Source organism: Peromyscus californicus, unplaced genomic scaffold (genome assembly GCF_007827085.1).
Source record: "Peromyscus californicus insignis strain IS unplaced genomic scaffold, ASM782708v3 Scaffold_21__1_contigs__length_65335640, whole genome shotgun sequence".
NCBI classification, from domain to species: domain Eukaryota; kingdom Metazoa; phylum Chordata; class Mammalia; order Rodentia; family Cricetidae; genus Peromyscus; species Peromyscus californicus.
In genome coordinates, this window is record NW_026294514.1 from 17,194,506 (window position 1) to 17,222,317 (window position 27,812).

General features: G+C 41.6%; 1 protein-coding gene across 3 annotated transcripts in view; it reads left to right on the forward strand.

Annotated features, from left to right (window-relative positions):
• Adam23 (ADAM metallopeptidase domain 23) overlaps positions 1-27,812 on the forward strand; it is a 157,042-nt gene that overhangs the window by 114,448 nt on the left and 14,782 nt on the right. For 2 of the 3 annotated variants that reach the window (XM_052749647.1, XM_052749648.1), the window contains exons 16-24: positions 11-82; positions 705-794; positions 2,097-2,177; positions 8,731-8,781; positions 9,490-9,553; positions 11,823-11,928; positions 13,157-13,276; positions 15,719-15,887; positions 18,782-18,893. In XM_052749647.1, the coding sequence (XP_052605607.1) occupies positions 11-82; positions 705-794; positions 2,097-2,177; positions 8,731-8,781; positions 9,490-9,553; positions 11,823-11,928; positions 13,157-13,276; positions 15,719-15,887; positions 18,782-18,893 (865 nt within the window). Of the gene's footprint in view, positions 1-10; positions 83-704; positions 795-2,096; positions 2,178-8,730; positions 8,782-9,489; positions 9,554-11,822; positions 11,929-13,156; positions 13,277-15,718; positions 15,888-18,781; positions 18,894-27,106; positions 27,199-27,812 lie in introns of all 3 variants that reach the window. The other variant, XM_052749646.1, reaches the window with a different exon arrangement.

The following is a 27,812-nucleotide window of genomic DNA, read 5'->3' on the forward strand; positions in this document are numbered from 1 at the left end:
TCTCTTTCAGCTGTTTGAGCCCACAGAGTGTGGAAATGGATATGTAGAGGCCGGGGAGGAATGTGATTGTGGTTTCCATGTGGTAGGTATAAGAGAATGTCTTTACTTTTAGTGCGGTTCACCCTCTGAGTTAACAAGACAAGAGTAGTGAGCAGCCAAGCTATCATTCATCATGGGGTCACTGCCTTATTTTTTTCTTTTTTTCCTGATCGCTATGATCAATGCTTCATCCCAGCTCAGACACGTAAGAATTAGTCATGTTGTCGTTACAGCCTTGTCTGAAAAGCCTAATGGATTGTTCTAATCAAATCCCTGACCTTTACAAAGTTAATTCAGAGCTCATATTCATCTCAGGCACCTTCTACAGAATGTTTTCCTATGCTGTGTGTTATTTTTTTTCCTTTATAAAACTAAACCCGGGTATTAAGAACATGGTAGAGTTATAGAGGTGTTTGTGTTTTGGCGGTGAGGAGGGGGTGGGAGAGGGAAGGTGCCTGCTAATGAGTAATCATACTGATGGGAGAACAGTCTGCTGAGAAATGTGCCTGGAGTCTGTCATTATTTAAAGTGATTGATTCCTTCCTAAAATGTTAGTACTGTTTATAGAAGTCTTGTTATCTGATGCATAAGCTACTCATGGAGGGAATGCTGAATGAGCGGCGGCGTGTTCCTGGTGTGCTCACAGGAGTGTTTTCTCTCTCTAGGAATGCTACGGAGTGTGCTGTAAGAAATGCTCGCTCTCCAATGGGGCACACTGCAGTGATGGCCCCTGCTGCAACAACACCTCGTGTCTTGTGAGTCCCTTGGGAATTTCATCTTTCCTCTCATTCATTCACAGATGAGCCAACCATCTCCGCATGTCTGTTGAACTTTGGAATAAACTTGAGACAAGTTTATGCGTGTTAGCCCAGTGATATTGTAGAATCGATAGTTACACCCAACTTCTGTGGGTCATAGCAGGCATCTTCTCTGTTTTCCACACTCCACTGTCCTGCTCTCCCCTACTTCCTCTAGAGGGTGTACCTGTACATCCTCCAAGTTGCTCTGTTAACACAGAGGAACAGATTAAATCATCGGACAGAGGCGAACAATTCGGTTGGTCTTTTGAATAATAAGACCTACTTCCAACATTTGTTTTTCAAAACTTACCCTAATTTGTTTTAGACCCACAGTAGAAACACTAGTCCTTATATCTCCCATTTGGCTTTCTGAATCTTTTGTAAAGTCAAGAAAGCCAGATGAGGAAGTTCACATATGTTCACAAGTGTGCATGCATGTGTGTGTGTGTGTGTGTGTGTGTGTGTGTGTGTGTGTGTGTGAGAGAGAGAGAGAGAGAGAGAGAGAGAGAGAGAGTATGTGTGTGTATAGTCTTCCACTTACAGTGACTGCCAGTTAATTTTGAAAAGTCATTTTAATACTCCTTTTTCTCATATATCAGATTCATGACATTTCTGATAACTATAAAATTATACAACTTTATTACTTTTTTAATAACAGTGGAGGTTCTATATCATGATATGTTAGAAGATTCCAGCCTAGTTTGTGCTTGCTTTACATTACCTACCAAATGATAAATTGCTTGAGGCTAATTGAGACTTCTCATTTACCCATTCTTTGCCAGACAAACAAAATGTTTTATTTATCACAGGTAGTCATGGACACCACTGACGACGATGATTTATAGGAATTCATTGTAATTTGTTGCATGTATTTATCTAAAGCAAGATTAATACACTAATGGACAAATTAGTGACGGTTTGGTATGCATATCAGTCCTTCAGAGAAATCTTGAATGTTTAATGACAGTGTTTCATTCCTTTGTGTTAAAAGCTAAACCAGTGTGTCTTCTTCACGTAATTTTCATCACATTGTTTTCTTAATCGGTAGAGACAGTGGGTTTTATAGTCTCCACACAGTGTCTGTTTGGTGCTCCTCTTCAGTGTCGGATGAGCATCTGAGCCTCATTTCTAACCTTCAATGATTTTACTAAATTATAATGATTGTGAGGAAGCACAGGACTGTTGGCGAATGTAAGGGTGGCAGCCTTTTGGAGAGTCAGTTCACACCAGCTCCTAATGTTGGGTTTTGGTTTGCAGTTTCAGTCACGAGGGTATGAATGTCGGGATGCTGTAAACAGCTGTGATATCACGGAATACTGCACTGGAGACTCTGGCCAGGTATGGAAAACTGCATCTGAGCTCTATTGTGCAATGCATCGTTTAATTTCTCCGATAAAGACTGCATGTGTGGACCTGTTTTGGTTTCTTTATTTAGCTTTGTTTTCTAGGTGTTTCTAGCTCTCTACCATACTATTACTTCAGGGAGTTTGGTGTAGTATTTGGGGATTTTCATCTCTCGTCTCTTTTTTCTAAATTTCCCCTTCATAAATATTTTTAGACGATTTATACTTAACTCATAAACCTTTTTCCTTAGGCCCCCGCATCTTACATGCTGTCTTCAAACATTGTGAACACATTTTTTTTTTGAAAACAAGTTTTGGAAGGGAGCTGATGTAGGAAACCAGGAGCAAGCAGAGCTTCTAATTTCTTGTCAGCTGCCACTGTCCCCTGCGGTCCTGCTTCTCGGCCTCTGTGCTTTGGCACGACTTTGGTCCATTAAAGTGGTTATAACACTGTAATTAATATTGACTTCTTGAATCCCTTTTTGTATAATTTTTGCAGTTTTTTTTTATTTATAACATGTTATTTTATGTCCTTATTTGCCATTCAAATGAACATCTGTTGAGCTGCTTGCCAAGTACTGCTGTAAATGCCAGGATGTCGAAGGGAACATGATTGTTGAGTCCTTGCTCTAGTGAAACTTAGGTTCTGTTGTGTGTAGCGAGGCAAATAAGTTAAACCTATAGAGATATGTGTATGTATACAATAAGGTGCTGTGTAAAGAAGAATATGGTGGGAAATTAGGTTGGAGGAGAGGGTATTGCAGTAGCTGTGGAAGGAGTTAGTTTGTGAACAGCAACTGCAGAGGCATGGCTTCCATGGAAGTAGTATAAAAGGCAGAGCTGGAGTTGAGTACAAAAAGTTTCCAAAGGATGTCAAGGTTCTGGCTGGTGGGACCTGTGTGCCACAGAAAGGATTTGGGATTTCATTTGACCTTCATTTTCTTTCTGATGGGTCTTCAGAAGGCTTTCCTGAGCTAGTGTGTGTGTGTGTGTGTGTGTGTGTGTGTGTGTGTGTGTGTGTGTGTGTGTGTGTGTGTTTGTGTGTGTGTTTGTGTGTGTGCGTGTGTGTGTGTGTTTTATGATCACATGATGCAAATTTATCGGTTGATTTTTACCTAGTGGTTCCCCATTAGATTTTGCTAGTTTTCTTTCATGGCATTGTCAGTATGGAAGTAAAGACCTCTGTGCATTTACAGGTCTGTTTCTCATGGAGAGCTGTCTCTCTAGATGAAGTTCCCAGGACTGGAGTTACCAGCTGCAAGGTGCAGCGGCTTCCACTGGGATCACAATGGATACAGTACAGTTTGAAGTCAAACGATCACACTATGAAAATGACAATGACCAACTTGAGTTCTAGGCATCACTTAATACAAGGGCGACCTGTGTCTTTTAATAGATCCTGGTTCAATTTGTAGCGACAGGTAACTGACACCGTCGTCCAGTGTGGCTCCCCTATAGAGGCAGGCCCTTCCACAGTGGATAGCCTGGCGAAGCAGTGCAGACTGCGGCTTCCCATCCACATTACACTTTCTGGCTCAGAGTGTCTAATTATTCTCCACCAGCTTATCAGCCAATCAGTCCAGTAGTGGGAGAGCAGAATGGTTGGCTGTACGGAGTTCTGTTTGCTAGAAGGGACTATGAGAAGAGAGAAAGGAATACGCCAGTTAGCCTTTAGAAAGGTCTTCATATTATTGCCCAGGGCTCTGTTAATGATGTAGCACATGGAAACATGTCCTGTGTGTGTCCTTCTTGCACATCTGCCCCTCATATTTAGATATACATGCAGATTTCTTTCCATTTTTTCTCTGTAGTGTAATGACAGTGCAAAAACTGTGGATTCTGTCTTTCACAAGTCTAACAGTCCTGGCATACAATTTGATTGAGTCGTTAGTTTCATAGAATATTACTATTTTCGTAACTGCCGTATGTGCCCTTGGCTCTCACGTTCAGTCTTCTTAGAAGACTTTCAATCTTTAATTCCTGAATTGCCGTGGAGTTTACTGGAAATGAGGTTTTTAGAATGAGGACATTGGGGCTGGGGAGTGGTTTGGTGGGTAAAAGGCTTCCTGTGCAACCCTGAGGGCCTGCGTTTGGATCCCCAGCATCCCCATGAAAGCACATGTAGTGGCACATGCCTGTAATCTCAGCGTGGGAGGCGGACACAGGAGAATTCCCGAGCAGCTAATCTAGCTGATTGGTGGGTTCCAGGTCAGGTGAGAGACCCTGTCCCAACACACAGATGTGGAGAGTGATTAGAAGATACCCAGAGTCAACCTCTGATCTCCACAGGCACACATGGAGTTGGGTGTGCACATACACACACCACACACACACACACCACAATACACATGTGTTCATATACTATACACACACATATACACACACACACACCACACACACACCACAATACACATGTGTTCATACACTATACACACACATATACACACACACACCACACACACACACACCACACACACACACACCACAATACACACGTGTTCATACACTATACACACACATATACACACACACACACACACACACACACACACACCACAATACACACGTGTTCATACACTATACACACACATACACACACACACACACACACACACGCACACACACACACACCACAGTACACATGTGTTCATACACTATACACACACATATACACACAAAAGTAAAATAAAATAGGACCTCTTTGCTCAACCTATTTTATGGTCTAAGAAATGCAATTGTTTTTCTTTTTACCTCATGTATCTTTGGTGGAAACCGTACCATTAAATTCGTCTTTCAATGGCACGTTAGAATAGAATGTTATTTTATTAGTAATTTTAAAAATCTGATCATCAGAATGAACCCAAAGTAGGTGTTTGATGTAGAAGGACATAAAAGCCATAATATTTTCTTCTATTTTGTAAGGGACAATGGATTTTGAATTTATTGATATTCAGAGTTTTTTATGAAATAGAATCTCTGCACCCCATGGCTGTATTATGCCCTTGTCTTTTTGACTTCATGTTTTTAGTTAATTTTTATATTAGCATCTACTGATATCTCTGAACTCCTTTCTTTTAAAACATAAAAAAATAAAAAAGTTAAAACAAAAACCACTGTATCAAAGTTGGACAAGCCAAGCCAACAGAAAAATAAAAGAGCTCCAAGAGAAGGCACAAGAATCAGAGACCCATTCCTTCACACATTTGGGAGTCCTGTAACAGTGCTAAACTGAAAGCTATAATATATACACAGAGGACCTGGTGCAGACCTGTATAGGCCCTGTGCTTGCTCTTTCAGTCTCTGAGTTCAGATGAGCCTTGCTCAGTTGTTTTAGACGGCCTTGTTCTCCTGATGTCCTGCAGCCCCTGTCTCCCCCACCCCTTCCGCCTTCTCTTCTGTTGAGTTCCCTGAGCTCTGAGGGGAGGGATTTGATGGAGACATCTCATTCAGAGCTGTGTTGAACTTTTTTCTTTTTTGTTGCGCAGTTTATGATGGAACAATCAATACTCAAGGAACTGAAAGAAATCCTCAAACAATAACAGTGACATAACAAAGATATTTGAAAGCTGTGGAAATGGTCTCTGCAAGCACTAATAATTAGTGGGGGTATTCCATAATTTAAAATAAGCACCATTGAAACCGCTTCAGGTGAATCTTCTGGTATGCCCAGATCACGCAGACCCCCAAAAGACAACCACAGAGACCCAATCCCATATAGGAAATGTTTGGAATGTCAGGTATTTCCCCTTAGATGCAGGCCCTCCCTGGGTAGGTTAGCTCTTGGCCTTTTCTGGATTCTGGGTGTTTGTTACCTGCCAGTAAGCCTGTTACAGAGGCCGTGTCTGGGCCTCTAAACCTGTCATGGCAGTTGTGTGGTCAAGCTGTTCCCTCCCCTACCCCCCTATCCCCACCCCTGCCACCGCCCCACTTCCTGCATGGCATCCCAGGTGAATTTGGGGTGCAGTGGTGCTCCAGAGCTTTACTCCTAGAGGAGAAGTCTAGATTTACTCCTGTTCTGCACACCCTGGGAGGATGAAAGAAGACTCAGATATTTCCCGTTAAATATTTTAGTGATGAGCAACTGCCCTTAATGATTTTTTGTTGTTGTTGTTGTTTTAGTTTTTTTTTTTTTTTTTTTTTTTTTGTTCAGGCAAGATCCTATTTTGCAGCCCAGGCTGGCCATGATCATTCCATTCCTGCTTGCTGCCTCCAGACTGCTGGGATTCCAAGTGTCTCAGTGACTTTTCTATTGCTGTGATTGCCGTGACAAATCCCTTGACTGCAACAAATTATAGAAGAGCCAAACCGTTTTACCAACTGGGGACCAAGTATTCAAATCTGTGTGCCCATGGGGCCGTTCTCATTCAGATCACCACAGCAGGTGTGCACCGCCACACCTGTCTTAACAACTGGCTTTTCTTAGCCTAAACTACAAGCAGATTGATTAGAAGTCACCTCACTTGTGGCTGTGACAGTTTATAATGAGGGCTATTTTTTTTGTGTGTGTCAGGAGAGCAGTCTTCCAGTTTTTTTTTTTTTTTTCCTTTCCTTTCCTTCTCAAGACGTCACAAAGGTGACATGCCTGTTCTTGGAATGCCTTTTTTCCCCTGTCCCCATTTCTATTTACTGTGGTTGTACTGGTTTTAAGGGTAAGTGAATAATTGATGATAGTTGATTAACGAGATAATGATTGTTTTCTGAGGGAATTCAGAGAGATGGAAGAGGCCACAGGGACCTCTGCTTCTGTAAAGTTTGTGTTAGTGTCAATCAACACATCCCGAAGATAGGCAGCACCAGGCAGAGCGAAAAGTCATGATGGATAAAACCGTCAGGGGCTCCAGCCTTTAGGAAGATGTAGAACTGACTTTCTTTCTTTCTTTTTTTTTTTTTTTTGCAAAGTGTCCTGGAGTGTATCATTGCTCCTGGGAAATGCTGTATGAGTCCTCATCCTTCTGTGACGAGCTCAATGCACCGCCCTAGGTGTGCGGCCTAAAAGAACTCCATTTTACCAGTATGGGCGGTCCATTCATTTTCTTAGTCGGCTGGTAGTAATTGAGCGCCCACGGCAGCCCGGTGGTGCTTTGTGCTGCAGGAAAAGCAACCAGAAAACCCCGCCTGCACGGAGCCCATGTAATTGTGGGCACGAAAGTGAGCCGACAGGGGAAGTATATGGATTGTCAGCTGGTGGTAGGTGTGGTGGAGAAGGAGCACATAGGAAATGGGGGACAGAGAATGCCAGCATGGGAGGGAGCGGCCGCCTTAAAGAAGGTGGTTTAGAGAAGTCTCTTTGGGAGGGCGATGGTTGAGCAAGACCCCTAGAGAGAAGATGGCGTGAGCCTTGCAGTAGTCAGGCAGTGGGCTGGCAGCATGCCTGGCGTATCACAGGGACTCCCATCAACTATTGAGAGAGCTGGAAATGAGGTCAGGGAGATAATGGGGTGTGGATGGGAGAGGCAGACACGTGGAACTTGGACGAGATTCAGAATTTTTAAGCAGGGGACCAACATGATTTGGTGTTTATGTTTTAAGGGATCTCTCTGGGAGTGGTACAGCAAACTGGAGTGTAAGCAGGGAGGCCTGGGTTGGAGCGTATAACACAGGTTCGAATGATGGCAGCCTAGACCTGGGACTAAATGGTAGAAGTTGTGGAAAAGAGTTGATGTTTCCAAGTGAATCGGAGGATTTGCAGTCACACTGGGTGGTGTGTGTGAGATGAAAAGACAAACGGGGTTGCTGATGAAGAAGGATAGAGGCTCTGGATTGAGGCCTGAGCCATTGTTAGGGTGAAAATCCATTGGCTGAGAAAATAGGGAATGAGGAAGGACCTCCATGCGTCTCCCTACGTTACTTACTCCTTGTCCCATATTCTCTTTCAACATTCTGACACCTGACATTTCCCCCACTCTCTTAACTGTGTAAAAAGTGTAACTTCACTTATTCTGGATAACTTCTGGGTAAAATGAAGTGCACTTTAAAATGGTGTGATAGATAGTTTTGCTAAAAAAAAAAAAAAAACCTACTTCCCCGTAGATTTTTCTAGTCCAAGTCTGTGGTTTGAGAGGTCAGAGATGTCACAGTGGTACAGCACTTACGTTGATTGCATTGTGGTTCAAGACTGTTTCTTCTGCTGCTGCAAAGTGTCCCATCGGCACCTGTCACCATGTCACATGCAGATTTGACATTTACAAGGAGCTTGGAAAGGTCTTGCAAATTAGTTCTTAATGTGTCCACTCCTACACAGCAAGCTGATTCACCCCCTTCGATGCCCATTTTCGTCCCTTCTGCTTGTAGCTTTTTGCCAAGTGAATGTTATTTGTTATTTAGCCCATCTCCTGGTAAACAGAGAAACGTAAAAAGAATTAACTGCATGGAATTTATTCATTTTAGTAATGATAGAATTAAATTAAACAACCTATGAATGGAGTTGTGTGTTTTTCTAAATGGTCCTAATTGTGCATTTACTTCCCCTCTCATTTTTATATATTAAACGCATTTTCTGAAAGGTATTTTATATGCTGCACATCAATTAAAAAGGTAATATTTTTCAGTGCCCACCAAATCTCCATAAACAAGATGGCTATGCCTGCAATCAAAATCAGGTACGCTGGGCTCTAAGTGAGATTTCGGTGTAATTTAGAAAGGATTACTGCTATTTCTTTCCTCCTTTTGATAATTGTAACTTTAGAAGGAAATGTACTAAAGTAAATTGCAGTGGGGTGCTGGTTCATATCAGCTTTATTTCATTCTGAATATTACATGTGTTTCATCAGTTACAAACTGTCCAGATTGAAAGAAAAGAAAAAGGAATGCAATGGCACCTGAAACCAGGCCTCTACTTTGCCGAGCTGTGACCACCCTTAAATAATTTTAGCCTGTCTATTTAGCAAAAAGATGGCCATCTTTTATAAGACTTTTCTCAAGTCAGTATGATAGACCCCCCACCATCCACATATAAGAGAGGCATTTTGGTATCATTTGCAGAACGGTACAAATATTTGTTCCCCATGAAAATTCAAGCTCCCATAATTATTTTACATTTAAAGAGCTGTGCTGCTTAGTGTACCCTGAGCTTTTCAATTTTAATGTGGCAGGTCTTAGAGTTCTTCTTACATGTTTGGGTTTCTTATTGGCGAGTCTTACAGTTCTTTTTACATGTTTGTGTTTCTTATTGGCCACTGTGAAAATGCATGAGAATGGGATGGAGAGAACTTTGTGTAACTCACCCAGAAGGAGACCTTGCAGTCAGAATTTGGGGGAAAGTGGCCCTGGGGACCTGTGACTCAGAACATACGTGCTCTTTCTCTCAGGGTCGCTGCTACAATGGGGAGTGCAAGACAAGAGATAACCAGTGCCAGTACATCTGGGGAACAAGTAGGTGGCATGTCCTGCCTGCTAGCCATACCCAGTTTCCTTACAAGCAGGTTGCATGTCCTGCCTGCTAGCCATACCCAGTTTCTTTACAAGCAGGTTGCATGTCCTGCCTGCTAGCCATACCCAGTTTCCTTACAAGCAGGTTGCATGTCCTGCCTGCTAGCTGTACCCAGTTTCCTTTGCACGATTCTTCTCTTCCAGTCTGTGACAGAGGTACACAGCAGGGAGTGACATGAAAGAAAAGTCTAGAAAAGGATGAAAATAAAAGAGATGGTATGAAAGCTATGCCCAGGCCTGGAAGTATAACTCAATGGTAGAATGCGCAAGAGGCTTTGGGTTTAATTCCCAGTAAACCTCCAATAATGATGATAATGATGCAGCAAAAACTGTGGAAAACAGATATCCAAGTGAGATATTGTCATGGAAACCAAGTGTCTTTCATTGACCTTGGCTGTTATGTATGGGATGTTGCAGCTACCGGCAACCACAGGGCCCAGTGCCGTGGTCAAGGTCACAGTCTGACCACTTATGCGATGGTATGACTTACTTTGTATTTTGCTAGTTTATCTTGGGAGAGGAACAGACTTGTTTTTTTGTTTTTTTTCAGTTGTCACTCACTGTCTCAGTTAAATTAATGACATGCAGGAATTTCCCTGGGAGCACACAGGTCCATGGTAACAAATCCCCGACATTGCCTAAATGTTAATACACACATGACTGGCTGATGTTTACAGTGACTCAGAATTTTAGTTCATGAAGGCCACACAGGAATTTCCCTAGTTTGTTTTCTGATTAAAAACAAACAAACAAACAAACAACAACAACAAAAAAACACTGAGAAAACCAACTTTGGGGAGGAAACGATTTATTTGGCTTTATACTTCCGTATCATATTCCATCACTGAGGGAAGTTAGCGCAGGGCCTCAAGGCAGGAACCTGGAGGCAGAAACTGAAGCAGAAACCATGGAGGGGTGCTGCTTACTGGCTTGCTCCTTAAGACTGGCTCAGCCTGATTTCTTATACAGCCCAGAACCACCTGCCCAGGAGTGGCAGTACCCACAGTGGGCTGGGCCCTCCCACATCAAGCATTCATCAAGAAAATGATTGCCCACTTGCTCACAGGCCAGTTTGATGGAGATAAAATTTCAATTAAACTTCCCTCTTTTGAGGTGACTGTAGTTTGTGTCAAGTTGATTAAAAAAAACAAAAACAAAAACAAAAAAAACTAACCAGAATAGCAAGGCTGAGAAATGATACTCCCTAGCTGGCTGAGGCTGGGTCTTCCAACATGGAGAAAGAGGTCATATGAGTGATTTCAGTGTTGGACAGGTGTCGTTCATGTGGAAGAGTTACAGTCAGGTAAAGATAATAAGGACATAATGTGCCAGGCATGGTGGCTCATGCCTGCAATCTCAGCACTTGGGAAGTTGAGACAGGAGGATTACTAGTAGTTAAAGGCCAGCTTGGACTAAGTAATGAGTTCCGGGCCAGCTGGGTCGAAAGAGTAAGACTCTGTCTCAAAAATTAAAAAAAAAAGCCCTAACAACCTCAGTGGGCTGAGATTTTGAAATTAATCCTGAAATTAACATAAAACAAGATTAAGAAGGCTGGAGAGGTGGATCAGTGGTTAAGAGCACCGATTGCTGTTCTAGAGATCCCGGGTTCCATTCCCAACACTCACACGATGACTAACAACTGTCAGTAACTCATCTGGTGCCCTCTTCTGGCCTCATTTGACACTGCATGCACATGGTATACAGCTGTACATCTAGGCACAACACCCATAGACATCAACCCCCCCCAACACACACACACACACACACACACACACACACACACACACACACACACACACACACACTATAATAAAGCAGGATTAAGAATACATATTTGTTTACTGTGTGGTGGTGGTGTGTTTATTGCTGCCAGTGATTTTTCTCCCTGGTCACCTTCAAACCCACCAGCAAGATCTGCCTAGAGACTTCTCATATTCCAGACAGTGCTGTGCTGGAGCATTTTTGCCCTAGCTTCCAAAAGCAACTGAATTTTGGAGGTTTTGCTGAGCCGGTGAACGGCACATCCATAGCTTGGAATCAGCCCTTGCATGTTTCCACCGTCGGAACTGGCAATCAAGCGTGTCCCCCCCCCCTCCTTTTTTTTTTCTTTCCATTTCCGAGAAGCAGCTGATGGACACTTTGTGGCACCCCACTGAGTGTGAGGAGCCCAGAGAAGTAAAGTGTATTTTCTCCTCTCGTCCATCTCCAATAGAGGCTTCAGGGTCAGACAAGTTCTGCTACGAAAAACTGAATACGGAGGGCACCGAGAAGGGTAACTGCGGCAAAGATGGAGACCGATGGATCCAGTGCAGCAAACAGTGAGTGGGCACCCTGGGGCAGAGCCATGGCTCTCCCAGGCTGACGCAAGCATGATGTGAACGAAAAAATAGGAGAGTTGTGGACGCAGTGTATGTATACCTGTGGGGAACTGTCGAAAGATTAATGAAGTAAATTCTGTGAAAAATAAAAAGAGATCAATGTGAAGAGGAGGAAAAAAAGGGCATAAAATAAGGTGTAGAGCTGTGGACATTCTTGTACACGTGGATTAGTGTGTATTGTGTCCATATCTCTAGGGCCTATACTTAGCAAAACAATTGCCAGGCCCCAGGGATGCATATTTTCACTGTCATCAGATGACATCACATTGTTTCCTAAAAAAATGGCTGTGCTCTGGGAAACCTTCCCATAATATATGCTATTTTCATCAATACTCGATCTTAACAGATTTTTTTTTTTTTTACTTTTATCAGTTCTGGTGTGTGTGGATTGCTATCTTGGCACGGTTTTAATTTGCATTTTCCGACTTATAAGTGGAATTTAGCTCCTTTCCAAGCAGATTTCCTTTTTAGTGAAGTGACGCTTCACGTCTTTGCCATCTTCTGGTATGAGTCATTGTTTATTGAACAGCTAGGTTGGAGGTAGAGGTGTCCTCGTGACAGGTGAGTCACTTTAATAATGCCACCAAAGATCCGAACGATTCCTTCCCTTCTGCTGTGCGATCTTTATAATGTTGACTTTTAAATTCTTGCACTTGCGAATTCATGGTTGCAAGTGGATGCAAAAACCACACATTCCAAGGTAGATGACCTGTCTTCCTGTTGTCTGGAAGTGTGACCCTTCCAGCCACTGTGATGTGGCTTTTCCTTACATCCATTTCTAGGAGGGCTGTGTCGATCTCAGTTCTAGAGTAGAGAGGAGGGATGCTCAGGACAGTACGTGTGGGGAACAGCAGTGCTGCTACTGACTGAGAATATTCTAGGCCTTTCTTTCAAGGGTGCTCACTTCATTAGTGAAGCTGTGGTCCCTTGGCAAGGAGAGTCATAGCTAAGCCAGAATGTCTGAGTGCTTTCATTTTTCAGTAAAGAGAATATTGAGAAATTTTAGGACTGGAGATAAGGGTCAATAGTAGATTGCTTGCTTAGTATATGCTAAGTTCTGGGTTTGGTTCCCAGAACCATACCATGTAAAAACTAATGTATGTGCAGTGAGAGTTGTGGGTTTTTGAGCTGGAGTCTTCCTGTCTTCTGCCTTCTGAATCCTGTGCAGTGACGTGTTCTGTGGATTTTTGCTCTGTACCAATCTTACTCGAGCTCCGAGAATTGGTCAACTTCAAGGAGAGATCATCCCAACGTCCTTCTACCACCAAGGCCGAGTCATTGACTGCAGGTAACACACAGAAGTCAGGAGACAAGCGAGGCGAGTGCAATGATCACAGATTTCAAGCAAGCAAAAATGGAAAACACCAAAGATCTAAGATTTTCCAGTTTCATCTTTTCCTTTCATGTGGAAAACCACTTTTGAAAAGTAGTATATTGGTTTGCAAATTGCAGTTGCCCAAAATTGTAGTTGTAGTGAGACCTTTTTCCAAGTCACAGTCTTAGGAATAGAGTTACGTTGCAAGTGATGTCTCATACCCCCAAAGCTTGAGATTAGAAGTCTTCAGGTCTTAGAATGTTTGCTGGGATCCAAGACTAAGTATGGAATTTATGTTTCATTTATTCCCTACACATACAGAAGACTGAAGGAAACTTTAAAAAGTTTGTGTGTCTATTTTATTAACATAGTAACCGTGTCTATTAACAGTTTACTGAAATACCTCCACACAAGGGTACAGCATAAATGAATTACATCCATCCCACACTGCATAGTCTCAAACCCCTACTCTTCACTATTCCACTCTTCAGCCTACTTTTAAAAGTTTGTACATGTGTGAGGTGGTGTGGTGTGCCTATCTCTCTGTGTGCAACCTAGTTCACATATTTTCTGAAAATGACAGGCTTTCATTCTTTTTTGTGGCTAAGTGATATTCTGTTATGTGTACACCACATCTCCTATATCCATTTCTGCTGATGGGTTGGTTGAGTCTATATCCTGGGTATTGTGGTAATGCCACAGTAGACACGTAGTAGTACTAGCTAGTATTTAAAAGAATCCCCCACACTGTTCTCTTGAAGATCGTACGAATTGACACTCCCACTTTTAGTGTACTAAGGTTCTTCTTTTCTCTTTGCTCTAGCCAGTATTTGTAATTTTTTTTAATGATGGCTACTTTAAGTAAATTGAGATGGCATCTTATTGTGGTTTAAATTGCAGTTCCCCGAATCATATTGAACTGTTCTGTATTTATTGGCCATTTATATTTCTTCCTTTGAGCAGCGATTTTTACCCAGTACTTTCAGTGTGCCTGCATTTTAAGTGTGACTGTGTTTTAGTTGGACTTTTCCACACATGGCTTCCTGTCAGTACTCATAAGCTTTCAGATTTTGGAACATTTCGGAGTTCAGTGTTTTGGATGAGGGACACGCAACCTGTACTCATTTTTCCCAAGGTTAAAATTTAGGAGCATTGGAATGTATCACTATTTGAATACATTTGTGTGTTTTACTTTTTTTATTCTAAGTCCAATTCAAGCAGTGTTTTATGTTGCACGTGTCTGGTTTACCTAACAAGTACCAAATCACATACAGAAAATAGTTATTAAAATATAGTTTATTAATGTTAACAAAGAATACTCCCCCCAGCATCTGCCCTTTATTTTCACTATCCTGGAATTCGAAACCACTTTTTTTCTGGGAGTGAATTAATGTTAGAAATTATCTAAGAGTACTTCTGCACAATTGGATAATTTTGTCTTGGGCAGATAACTGCTATTTTTCCATCTTGTTAAATGGCTCTGAGGTAATTCTAACGAGGCCTTAGGCAGTATGCTCTTCCATAGAATGCATCTGTTAGTGTAGTATCTACTGCCTTCTACGTACAGAAACGCTCTTTCAATGTATACATTCTCACATGTCTTTAATAGCCTTGTTAAATTATATGGTTATATTGCAAACTGCCATATTTGTAAAAACATTCAGCAAGATTCCCTGCTAGTAATTATATCATTAATTATCATTCAGATTCTAATTGCCCCTAACTTTGAAACATAAGAAGTATACATTAGTAAAGAAGACCTGGGCTGGCTTTATCTTTTTAATTGTGATAGCTAACTCCTCTGGGGTGATAATAATAATTTTCAAATACCTTATTTTGCTGTTTTTGTTCACCATTATTTCTCTCACATACCGCCTTTCCCCCACAATGCCTTGGAGAGCCAAGGACACACTTTCTCCTTCTCTTTTTTTATTTATTTATTTTTTATTTTTTTATTTTTTTATTTTTTGGTTTTTCGAGACAGGGTTTCTCTGTGTAGCTTTGCGCCTTTCCTGGAACTCACTTGGTAGTCCAGGCTTGCCTCGAACTCACAGAGATCCGCCTGGCTCTGCCTCCCAAGTGCTGGGATTAAAGGCGTGCGCCACCACCGCCCGGCCTCTCCTTCTCTGTTTTACACAGACACCTTTTACTTAGTCTTAATATTGGAAACAATAGAAGAGCTAGAATGTTCCCTGCCAATAATAGTTGCCCCTGATGATGTGTGCTATAATGATAATGAAAGGTAGTTTCTTTCCGGCACTCTTACTAAAGATAGGTGGGAAGGAGAAATGGACGTGAAAACCCCTCGTTAGTTGTAACAGTCTCTTCTGTTTCATGAATGGCAAATCTTGTTGGTGCTGGCACAGTGTTGTAGGTGCGGTGCTTACGTTTGTGTGGCTCCCTCTCTGCTTTCAGTGGTGCTCACGTAGTTTTAGATGATGATACAGATGTGGGCTACGTAGAAGATGGGACTCCATGTGGCCCATCCATGATGTGTTTAGATCGGAAGTGCCTACAGATTCAAGCCCTGAATATGAGCAGCTGCCCACTCGATTCCAAGGGGAAAGTCTGTTCAGGCCATGGGGTAAGTAGACATCAGTGTTAACAGCTTTGATTCTTCATTATCTGGGATCCCGAGTTCACAGTGACAAGACAGCCAAATACAGCCATTTCTTACTAAGACTGTGTCATGATTATCACCATTTTCTCAGTACCTTTATCTGCTAAAATAATTATTTATAAATTGATTTGATTTTGTTATTTCTCATATCATTATTGGTTATTTGTATTGATCACATTCTCCAGATATAACTTGATGTCTATGTTAGTCAATAGTCTGTAGAAAAACAGGGTAAATCTTCTGTCTACCCACCTATCCATGTATCTATCCTCTATCTAAGAAGATTTATTATGAATAATTGGATCGCATAATTATGGAAGCTGCTTGTTGTTGATAAAATGGAGAGTTATGTAAACCACTGGTATGATTCATTCTGAGTCCGCTGACATGAGACTCACCAGAGCTGATGGTGTATACCTGAGTGCTAGGGCTGGAGAAGATGAGATGGAGTGTCTCAGCTCGATCCCTGAAGGGAGGAAAGAGGTTGAGTTCCCCTTCCTCCTCTTTTTGCGTTCCACTCAGGCTCTGTTGGGAGTGCAATCAGCTCTGTGGAGTTCACTCATTTAGACGTTGCTGTCGTCTGGAAATGCTTTCACAGGCACGTCCAGAAATGATGTGCGATTGGGCACCCCACAGCCCAGTTAACTTGGCACATGAAATTAGCCATCACGACATCTTAAAAGTTGGAAGAAAAATTGATAGGCTTCCTAAGGGACTGTAGACTCTGTGCCAGTATTTTTTTTAATAGCGCAAAACAACATAAGTTGTATTAGTGATTGACTTCCATCTCAGATCACACTGACAGGAGAGTGGATTGCAGATGAGTCACATGCTTGTAAAGATGTTCAGTTACGCTTGGGCTGTTCTCATCCCCCACCCCCACCCCTCACCCCCAGAAAAAGATGCTGTCTGTATTCAAACCTGTGTGTAGCTTTAATTCTGTGACCAAAGTGTTTGAGAATGCCGCCTTTCTTGGAAAACCTAAGTTTAATAACAACGATAATAATAATACCCAAGTTATAACAATGATTTAGATTGGACTTAGCAAAATGAAGGCATTTCAAAATTTATAGATTTCAGAAATTAGAAAAATGGGCACAAAGAAACAGAGCAATAATTAAAAAAAAGGGGGGGGGGAGATTCTGGATGACAGTAAAAGGAACCCAGCGTAGAGACCTAGGCTGAAGATAAGAATAAGGTGGATAGGCTCAGGAAACTTCTCTGGTGGTAATGGTCAGCTGAGCAAGCTCACAGGGAGGCCGTGTAGCTGGGTGAGTCAGTCACTCTGCTGTTGATACCACAAAATACCCGACATAAACAGTTTCAGAGAGGAGAAAGTGGTTTGGATCACGGTTCGGGGGCACAGCCCAGCATTATGGGGAAGAGTGGAGGCCCGAAGCTTACTCCTCATATCAGGTCAGGAAGCAAACACGTGGAACACAGGTGCTTCGCTGGAGTCTACTTTTTTTTTTTTTTTTTTTTGGTTTTTCGAGACAGGGTTTTTCTGTGTAGCTTTGGAGCCTGTCTCGAAACTCACTCTGTAGCCCAGGCTGGCCTCGAATTCACAGAGATCCACCTGGCTCTGCCTCCCGAGTGCTGGGATTAAAGGCGTGCGCCACCACCGCCCGGCTGGAATCTACTTTTTCATTCAGTCCAGGGCCCCATTCCACGGGATGGTACAGTGACCCACACTCAGGTTGGGCCTTTCCCCTCCAGCTAATCCTTCCAGAAACACACTCAAGAGACACCCCCAAGGGTGTGCCTGGCTCATGCCCTAGATGTTTATTATGACATCGAAGCCAGCCATCCTATCTGATGACTTACAAACGTGAATTCAGGGGCTAGAGAGGGTGGTGGATTTCAGTTCTGGCTGTACTTCTTGACATCTCAGGGACTCTGGGTGGGTACTTACCCTCTCTCAGCCCTCAGGTGCTGGTGTGAGGAGTAATGAGAAGCTTTTCGTGAAGTTCTTAGCAGAGGAACTTGACACATAATGAGTGTTCAGTGAAATTGCTATGTAAAATGAAATCACCGGGCAGACTTTTTAAGCATTTTAGTTATTGCTCTAAAAATATGAGACGTAAAAGCTCTTTTCTGCTTTCCTTTCCCTCCCTCATTTCCACCATTTTTTAAAAAAGCCAAGTTCAGCCTTATTAATCATAATCACGGACCACAGTATCTCAGATTTAAAAGCTTTGGCATTTGATTTTATCATATCTAATGATAAAAGGGTCTCGGCACCTGTCTCTCTAGCTTGCGGAGGGTTTTATTTGATTCACGTAAATGGTAAGTCCGTGCCATTTGCTGCCTGATGGAGGGCTTCAGCCTGCTGCCGGGGGAGAGCGTGACTCCATAGATGGCAGGGAGGGTGGAGTCAGTGCTTATTGGGCTGGCAAAGTGCCACCAAATGAGTTAGGCATGGCGAGGTCACACAGTGTGCTAGTGATTGTGTCTCCTGGTCCTTTCTCTTGAGGACTGCCCCTTGGGAAGTGTCTTTTGAGACCTGGGTCTGTTAACTTGCTGAATGAAACGTGTGTTTTTCATGAATGTTCCTAGAAACATTGGCTTTGGAGAAAAAAAAAAAAAACCAACAACCTACCTTATTGGACATTTGTGTATCTAAATATCATGAATAATACATGTTTAAAAAAAGTTTTCTTCATCTTAATCATTATTTTCCTATAATTATTAGAAAATATATTCAGTAATTTGACCAATGAACCCAGTCCCCAAAGCCATGGGAAAGTTTTGAAGCCTTCTAAATGACTTTGAAAGATTCCTTCGTGCACCCTGTTGCTTAGATCACATTTACCATGGATGGTCCACAGTGTGGTATCTCTCTTCTTTTTCCTCCCCAGGTGTGTAGTAATGAAGCCACCTGCATCTGTGATTTCACTTGGGCAGGCACGGACTGCAGCATCCGGGACCCCGTTCGGAACCCCAACCCCCCGAAGGATGAAGGACCCAAGGGTTTGTGTGATTTCAGTTTTAGACCATTGCAGACCGCGCTCATCTGCATCCTTCCACGGCAATAGTATCATGCTTCCATGGCTTTGGAAGGAGACACATCAGAGTCTATCTTTTTGCCACGAAGATGCAAAATTCTGTGTGTATCATATTTTCCAAAGCATATTTAAATTACCTCGTAGCCTGGGACTGAATTAAGAAAAGAAAAATCTACTGACTTCCTTTAATCCGGTTTCTTCTCTGTCCTTTAAACCTTATGTTTTCTCCCACTTTTACAAAAGCTAATTATTTTATAAGCCGTTCCATTTTCGAATAGGTACAGTCTTTGGGGCTGACATGAGACCTTTTTTTTTTATCATCCCTGAATATCGTATTCTCTCCAGAGGAAAGTTGTAGTCCTTTATGCCTCCTTCTAACAAATTCTTTTGATTTGGCAAAAGAATCGGTTCTTTAGATAGCTTTAATTTTTTCAGAGGAAATGTAAAGAGTCTGCAGCTTTGTTCTAAGCAGCCACTAAAAGAAGAGAGAGATTAGAATTTAGCATAATGAGTCTGTGGCAGTTCATAGTCACCATGTGATATTGAAGATGAGAATGCTCAGGCCCTGAGGTCAGGTGACATACCCGTTACCTAGGCAACCAGGGGCCAAACTGGGAGCATGCTTACTTCTATTACATTATTTTTTATAGTATTGCCTATGTAAAAAAATGAATATGACAGTCATTTTCTCATTATTCTACCCCCTTTCTCCTCCCCCATCCGCCCCGATTCTCTGAGATCTTGAAATACTGTCAGTTACAACAGGCTTCGTGTGGCATCTAAGTCTCTAGTACCCGAGAAAACAAACAACAGCTTGTACTGATTTTGACATTTGACCACGGCGCTGTACCTCAGCTTCTGTTTTGCAGCGGCTGCTAACAGTATTCTATAAACCAGCTGCCATGCCTTCTTTCCCCCTGCAAGCAGGAAAATGTACAGAGCTCCAGCATCCAGTTGATCGCCTTTGTTTTGATGAAAGTTCATTTAGCTCTGTGAACGTCTGTGTGGTCTGTATGGGAAAACATGACCCTCCATGCAGACAGAGCTCCCTAGACTGCAGTTCCTGAAGAGATGCAGCCTGGTTTGGATATGTGTGAGTTGTTCCATAACAGTGGGTGTGTTAAAACACCCTTCATCCCTTTGTTTGATAGGCCCAGGATATTAAAATTCCATAAGAATAATTATCACACCCTCATAGTCTATTTCTGTTTTGCCTCGGTTCCTAAAAACGAACCTACTCCACTCTTACATTCGGTCTTTTGTTGCTTTAAAACTAGAACAAAACATTCGTGGATCCACCTTCAGAAGCTAGAGAGGTAGGCCCCGACAAGAGAAGCGAGCTTCTGTCTCCGAACCCTCTGCAGAGCGCAGCTGTGGCCTTCAGAGACGCCCTGTGCTCCTTCCTGCCGCGACACTTAGGCGTGTTTGTATGCTGACGGAGCTTTTTTAGATCCTGCCCGTGTGTTAGGTGTGATGGGGCTTTATTAACTGTTTCTGTTTGCCATTTCCTCACCCGCTCATTCACCGAGGAAAGTCGGCTTTGAAGCAAACAATCACTCTGGAGAGGAGAGTGTTTGCAATTGTCTTTTCTTTAACTTTCTCCCATCTTTACTATAGTTAAGAAACTATCCTCTTTTTTTTTTTTTTTTGGTAAATCAAATCATATATGTTTATTGTAGAAAATAAATATTTGTTTTAGGAAATACAAGGAAGGAATGAAAAAGATGGTAAAAATGATCCGTAGCCTCACAGCTCAGGGTAATTAGCATGCGCATTCAGGCTGATCACTTTCTAGTCACATGTTTTCCTTTTTCTCCTCTTCCTGAAGGCAGCAAGTAGTAGGTGCAAGTGATTATAAAATGGTGGAAATCAGTAAAAAAAAAAAAAAATTTCTAACAATTTCGATGAAGCAAAAATGTCATTATTTAACATAAATGAAAAACCAGTTATTTGGTAAATAAATCTCCAGGTAAATCAAGCAATTTTAGTACAATGAAATAATAGCTCTATTTGGGGCTGGAGAGATAGCTTAGTGGTTAAGAACACTTGTTGTTCTTACAGAGGACCCAGGTTCAGTTCCTGGCATTCTATGGTAGCTCCAGTTCCAGTGGATCCAGCACCCTCTTCTGACCTCCCTGGGGGTCAGGCATGCATGCGATACACGTACATATATGCAGGCAAAACACACTCATAAAGTCAAATAAATCTATAAAAATTTAAATAACAGCTCTATTAGCTATTTGTTTCTCTTCATATTCTATATGAATATGGGGCTAATGAATATGCTAATAAAATGAGAAACAGCAGAAATCAGAGATTCTTCAACTTTGTTGTTAATTTTTATAATTTTAGCCTTTCTAAAGGAAAACGAAAGAGAGAAGCTGTGCCCTTGACCTCGGTCTCCACCCATTTAGCAAATTTGTCTTGTCTGTCCAGTAATTTAAGGGAGCGTGTACTCTGCACCCAGTGGGTGTTCAGTAAATATTCCACCCCTCCCACTGAGGATATGTAAAAGAAGTAGAATGGCCACATAATCCCAACAGTCAGGAGGCTGAGGCAGGAGGATCATCTCAAGTTTGAAGCTATTCTTCTCTACTGCATAGTAAGTTCCAGGGCAGCCAGGAAACAATAACAACAACAACAACAACAAAAAGGAATGTGGCATTTAGTGCTGATTTTCTGATTACACATTCTTATTTGTATGCAGTCCATGTATCCGTGCAATATCCCATCCTTTCTCAACGGTCGGTTCTGCATAGGTGCCGAGTTTCCCTCGATAGCTTCATACTGTGTCATCCTTTTCAGCTTCCAGGTGGTTTGGCTACACTACCTTCCCCAGATGCTTGCCATACATAATGAGCAGTGCCCACATGGTCTGGCCAGTCATGTCTACAGATAAAGTTTCCTGGGTAGATGTGGCAAGAACATACTAGAATACTATGTATTCCAGGAAGACTTGGGAGGCTGAAGCAGGAGGATCTTAAATTTAAGGCCAGCCTGGGATGCAGAAGCATTCCAGAAACTGTCCCTAAAACCCAAAGAAAGCAAAACAAATCTAAAACCTACCTATCTCTGTTTAATTTATTCCTCTGAAATGGAGAAAAATCTAAGAAGCGTAATGAGAATATTGCCTTTTTAATCATGAACTCAGCATAAAAGATAGATAGAACCCAACTGCAGCCCTTTGGATCAAGATCACATTAGAATAGGCAGATTCTGCAGCTCCCTTTCCACTGAGTTGAGAAGGTCAGAAATGGACTTAGTTTGGATAGCTTTAAAAATTAATTCCCAGAAGATGGTATAGATCTGGGTAGAGCCTTAACATGAATACTGTGTCGTCATCGGCTTGCTAGGGCTTTCTGCAGTGGATCCACAGTACCATGGTTAGGTTATTCCTGCCAGACCCCAAACCACAAACATTGAGAAAGATCTTTAAACCTACGAGGCATGTGGACGAGGATTTCTTTCCGTCCTCTCTGCTTTCCTTCCTCCCCCCTCCTCCTCTTCTCTCTCCTCTCTTTTCTCTTCTCTCTCAGTAGAACTTAGGGTCGCATGCATGCGTGGCAAGCTCTACCATTGAGCTGTATTTCCAGCCCTCTCGGAAAGGATTTCCAAAAAAACTATTCACTATACTATTGCACATCATCCACCCCTGTGTTGCCATTGATTATATATGTGAAAGCCTTTGGGAGTCACTCTTCTGTCAACTTGTTTCTGTTGAGATCTCTGAAAGTAGTGATTTCCTTTTATTACGCAAGGATGGGATGACCTACCATTCTGTTTAAAAGGATTTCCAGGGGCTGAGGAGATGGCTCTGTGGGAAAAGCGCTGGCCTGAAGACCTGAGTTCTGGTCCAGAACATTTAAGGTGAACTCCAGGTTCAATGAGTTGACCCTGCCTCAAAAACTAAGGTGGGGGAGTGACTGAGAAAGACCCCTGATGCAAACTGCTGGCCTCTACACACATGTACTCACTCTTTAAGCACACCCATATTTGCATGTACCCATCAAAACACACACACACACACACACACACACACACACACACACACACACACACACACAGAGAGAGAGAGAAAGAGAGAGAGAGAGAGAGAGAGAGAGAGAGAGAGAGAGAGAGAGAGAGTGAGTTTGTTTCTACCTTTCTACCTTATGGAAGGAAAGCCATGCCCATTCATTTTCATTAATTTGCATCTGCTTTGCTCAATGCATATTGTGGACTATGATAGATTTTTTTTTCTCACTTGATGGCGATCACGGCATCACTGTGACGAGCAAAAGGAGAAGAGAGTGGGTTATATCCCGTTCACTGACTTGCATAGGCAGGGATAGTATTCCTAGGAAGGAAGGTTGGGCCAGACCCTTCAATGAAGACCATAGTCATCAAATTGAGATAGGAAGGACCTTAAAGGCAATTTACCCAGACCTGCTGCCTCACAAATGGGAAAGCTAATTATCACTGTTAACAGATAATTAAATAAAATGTGATCACATGAGCTTAACCTCAGTGCCTCTTTGGCTACTGCCTCTTTTAAGGCAGAATGCTAAGTCCTTCTGCGAGTTCTTTGTGCATAATAAGAAAAGAGAGCGCCTATAGGCCAGCAGCGATTAAGCCCATTAGAGGGGGCCATTACTTGTTAGCAGCGCTTATTATGCCTCTGAAGAAAAGCAGTCTATCATCCGAGTTTAGAATTTTGAAAACAATGACTTCTAAATATAAGAAGCACCAGGTATTATTTAGCGTAGCTTTTGCAGATAGCCTTTAGGCGACTTTCAAATGACCAACCTTCGATTTAGTAGTTCAGATCATTAAATGATTCTCATATGTGAGTATGAAGTATTATATATAGTAATATGTCGGGCACTTTCTTATTAACCACAGACTCCACCAAAGTTTAAAGATATACCGTATTTTAAAATATTTTAGAAACTACGAGTTTATCTTATATAAATCCAGAAAAGCCTCTGTATTTTTGTCGATAGCATGAAGTGCAGTGGTTTTTTTTTTTTTTTTTTTTTTTGAGACAAGATTTTGCTGTGTAGTTCTGACTGGCCTCAACCCCACAGTCTCCCTGCTGCTGGTATTCCAAGGGCATGCCGTTACATTCAGATGAAATAATATCTGTCATGAAATAACTTATTCTATGTCCTTCCAGACATGTCTCCCAGTAGTCTAAAATTGAACTTTTTTTTTATTTCACTGAAAAGAGAAGGAGATCTGATTTTATGCCTAACACATGGAGATTTCCAGCAAGATAAAGTATTTTTATAATGTCAACATTATGCTGCAAAACTAAGGGCTTCATTTAGTGTTTGTGTTTAACCTTCAGTTTAGCAATGTAAATGTAAATCTCTGCAGCAAGGACTATGTTAGACAGGGCACCGATGATGGCTTTGCTGCCTAAGGCCTTTGAAGTGTCAAGGGGCGGAGGCACTTAGCCTTGGTTGGCCCACGGAATCATGGAAGTGCAACTCGGCACCTTCTTGCTTTGGAAACTCTAAGAAAGGAACATGCAGTTTCCAAAAGAGCAGCGTTCTTTAAGTGTGTGAAGTCTGACTTGTCTGTGCAGAAATTCTACATGCAAAAATAGAGAACCTTTTTTTTTTTTTTCAAAAAAGAAGAAAATTTATAGCTTGCCTCTTAATATTACACACTTACTAAAAGTTGTATTTTTTTAAGGACCAGTCAACCTAGAGAGAACAGGAAGCAGGACTGAAGATAATAAGCCCACAGACAGCACACACACGCACAGGTACTGAGGTAATGAGCGTGATTGACCTGCACACTCTAAAGAAGGACAAGTGTGTCAGACAGCGAGGGGACAAAGTCTAGCTCCCCCAAACCAGGACCGTGTTATCAGTGCCATGGTCAGGGTCACGGGAGAAAATTAAGGCATGTCATTGTGTACACAGCATAGAGCCTAAGAGGAGACATTTGCAGATAATGAATGAATATGAATGAGAGAATTAATGAACAGAAGCATAATAAACCAGTGAGTATGGATGTGAAGCTACATCGTGAATTTGCAAAGGCACAAGGAAAAATGTTTCCAGTTTTCTACCGTAGCTGTTCAAAGCAGCTACTTTCACAAATTTGTTCCCTGTAAAACACTGCCCTCCTGAGGGTCACTATCAGTCCCTGCCAAGCAGATCTGAAGACAGGTTGATTCTGAATTTAAAGAGATAAAACCCAGGGGCTTGCTACATCTTCCCATATTGTTCCAGGGTGCAGGGCAGGGTGGAGAGCATCAGAAGCACACAAAGAGATGAGTTCTGAGAAAACCACTTCTCCAGCCCTTCTCGTTTGCTTTGTGTTGAGAGTACTTGTCTGTCGAGAATCTGAAGATAATTATTCTTTCTCAGTGCTGATTAAGGCTCATCATCTGCCTGCCTGGAATACAGGCTTGAAGTATCTGCAGGATTTCTTTTCTTTTTTTTTTTTTTTTGTTCCCCTGATAAGGTTTCTAATACTTGCACAGTGGGCCCACCTAATTCTCTCCCTTCTGCAGAGACGAATTATACCACAACAAACGTAGGGGAGTTTGCAAAATTCATCTTTCCTGTGGTAGTTATAATTCCAAAAATTAACAAATATTCAGTTAGCATCACATTATATGGGAGAGGAAGGAAATATTTCCCTGTGATTTGTTGTAGCTACCTTATCTAAAGGTTGAAGGGAATGTGGGATTGACTGGTATGTTCCGGCTCTGAGAGCCATTACTTCAAATTTAAGTACACCACCCTCCCCCAAAAAGTTATGAACTAACATATTTGTTAATTTAGTATTCTGAAAGCAATGATTTTCTTTAAAAAAAAAAGAATTTTTTTTGTTTGGAACCCCTTCTGTCCTAGTGTTTGTACCCATAGTTTGGAAATCTGAGCTGTGGCTGGGTCATTTTGAATGAACACGTGTGGTCATGCCATGGGCCACCGCCTAAATTATCTTTCCCCTCCTCTTAGCTTTCACTAGATTTTCTCTGTTTTGTGTTGTGTTTCCATCTTTTTACTTTTTAAAGGATCTCTCTGGTTGCATTTAGTTAATAACCCTTAGGTTCTCATTTATATTATCTACCTTGTGATAAAATGAAGTAATTGTGAAATTGCTAAACAGGCTTAGAGATCCAAGATTCTCTTCCCTTGGGACAATATCTTACTAAAAGGTCCATGGGCACTGGAGGAAGCCTTAAACAATTGTGACTGTGAGTCTCACTTTGCGATTCTGTTCCCCTGTGTTCATAGCATTCAGTCTGTGTAATACAGTCCTGTTGAAGTGAAACTGTTTTCATTGGTAAGGTCATTTGCATTCACTACCTTTCACTTATGTAAAAACGAGAGAAGTGTCTATGAGCCAGCTCCCTTGTACACTTACAGACATAACCAACCCTAAATAATATTCGCCTCCTAGTTCAACATCTGACTTCATGTCACTCTTGTAGAGAAAACATTGGGAGTCTACCTGTTTTGGGGTTGTTTCTCAGCACTTGAAAGCCTTGCACAGAAGTGGTGATGCATGGGTGTTGAGTGTTTCTGCTCTGCACTAATAACGATGGGTTATTAATAATAATAATAATGGGTGGTCTGTAGCAACCACTGCAATTTTCAGAGACCCTGACTTCCTCCCGGCACACAGATATATTCTGGAATCTATAGCTGAAGAACTAAACATCCATTTCCTATGACTAAAATCCAAACCTTGTAGTCATTCAAAATATACTTTCCAATAACTTCCTGGGTTAATTACACAGAATTTTAAAGCTACTCTTTAGAATGTCTTTTAAAAAAATTGAATGATATGTTCTTCATTTAAATGATGTTAAGCATATTTTGCAGTTTGAAAAAATTATAAATGATGCATTAATGTCTAGTTTATAATTAAAATATAGATTTGCTGTAATGCAATTAAAATTTTACTTCATACTGCTAGACACTGTAACTCAAATTGGATTACTTATAAGCTTGAAAATATTTATAAGGGATTATGTTTTAAAGTAGGGTGTGTGCAGTTTGAAGATAAAAATTATAATGTCTGTCCATCTCAGTTTCAAACTTTCAAACAAAGATATCCATATTTAGCTAACTTTTAAAGCATTTCCTGGAGAGATTGTTTTGTATGATAGTGAAATCAGTGTGTGATTTCTTCTGTTTAAAAAAAAAAAATCTCCGTTTTCCCTCCACACAGTGAACATGGCCACAAGCAGGCTCATAGGGGGCTGTGGCTGGCACCATACTGGCCCTGGGGGTGATTTTTGGAGGCACAGGGTGGGGAATAGAGTAAGCATCCTTGTGAGTTTCCGGGTGTCTTTCTTTGGTGCTTGGTGTCTGAAGTGATGCTCGAACCCTGTCCCTTCTGTGTTTTGTCTTGTTGGGTGTTTCCTGTTGGTAATGTCATCTGTGCTGTGATTTGGATGTATTTGTGTCTTGTGATTTTCTCGTGCACTGTAGAACCTTCTCCTGTCTGGAACAATGTGGGGCATAAAACAATGTTGGGGTGCTTAGTCACAATTCAGGCCAGAGCCCAAAACTTCCTTTGCCTCCTCACTTGTAAAGAATTTTTAAAGTATAGATCTTAGTTTTTCTTCCTATTAATTGGCAAAATGATTTTATGTGAGAGTTTTCGTAGAAGTATTATAATGAATTTACTTTTACCACTCAAATTAATCTAGATATGCAGTTAGAAATACCAACAACTATCACACTTTATAGGTAGTGAGAATGATAGTCACTGATGCTTTCCTATTTATTGAGAATGATATAGAAGGCTTCAACTCAGATTTTCAAAAGAAGACATTAAGGACACTGCTTGCTTTCTTTGTTTCTTTCTTCCTTCCTTCCTTCCTTCCTTCCTTCCTTCCTTCCTTCCTTCCTTCCTTCCTTCCTTCCTTCCT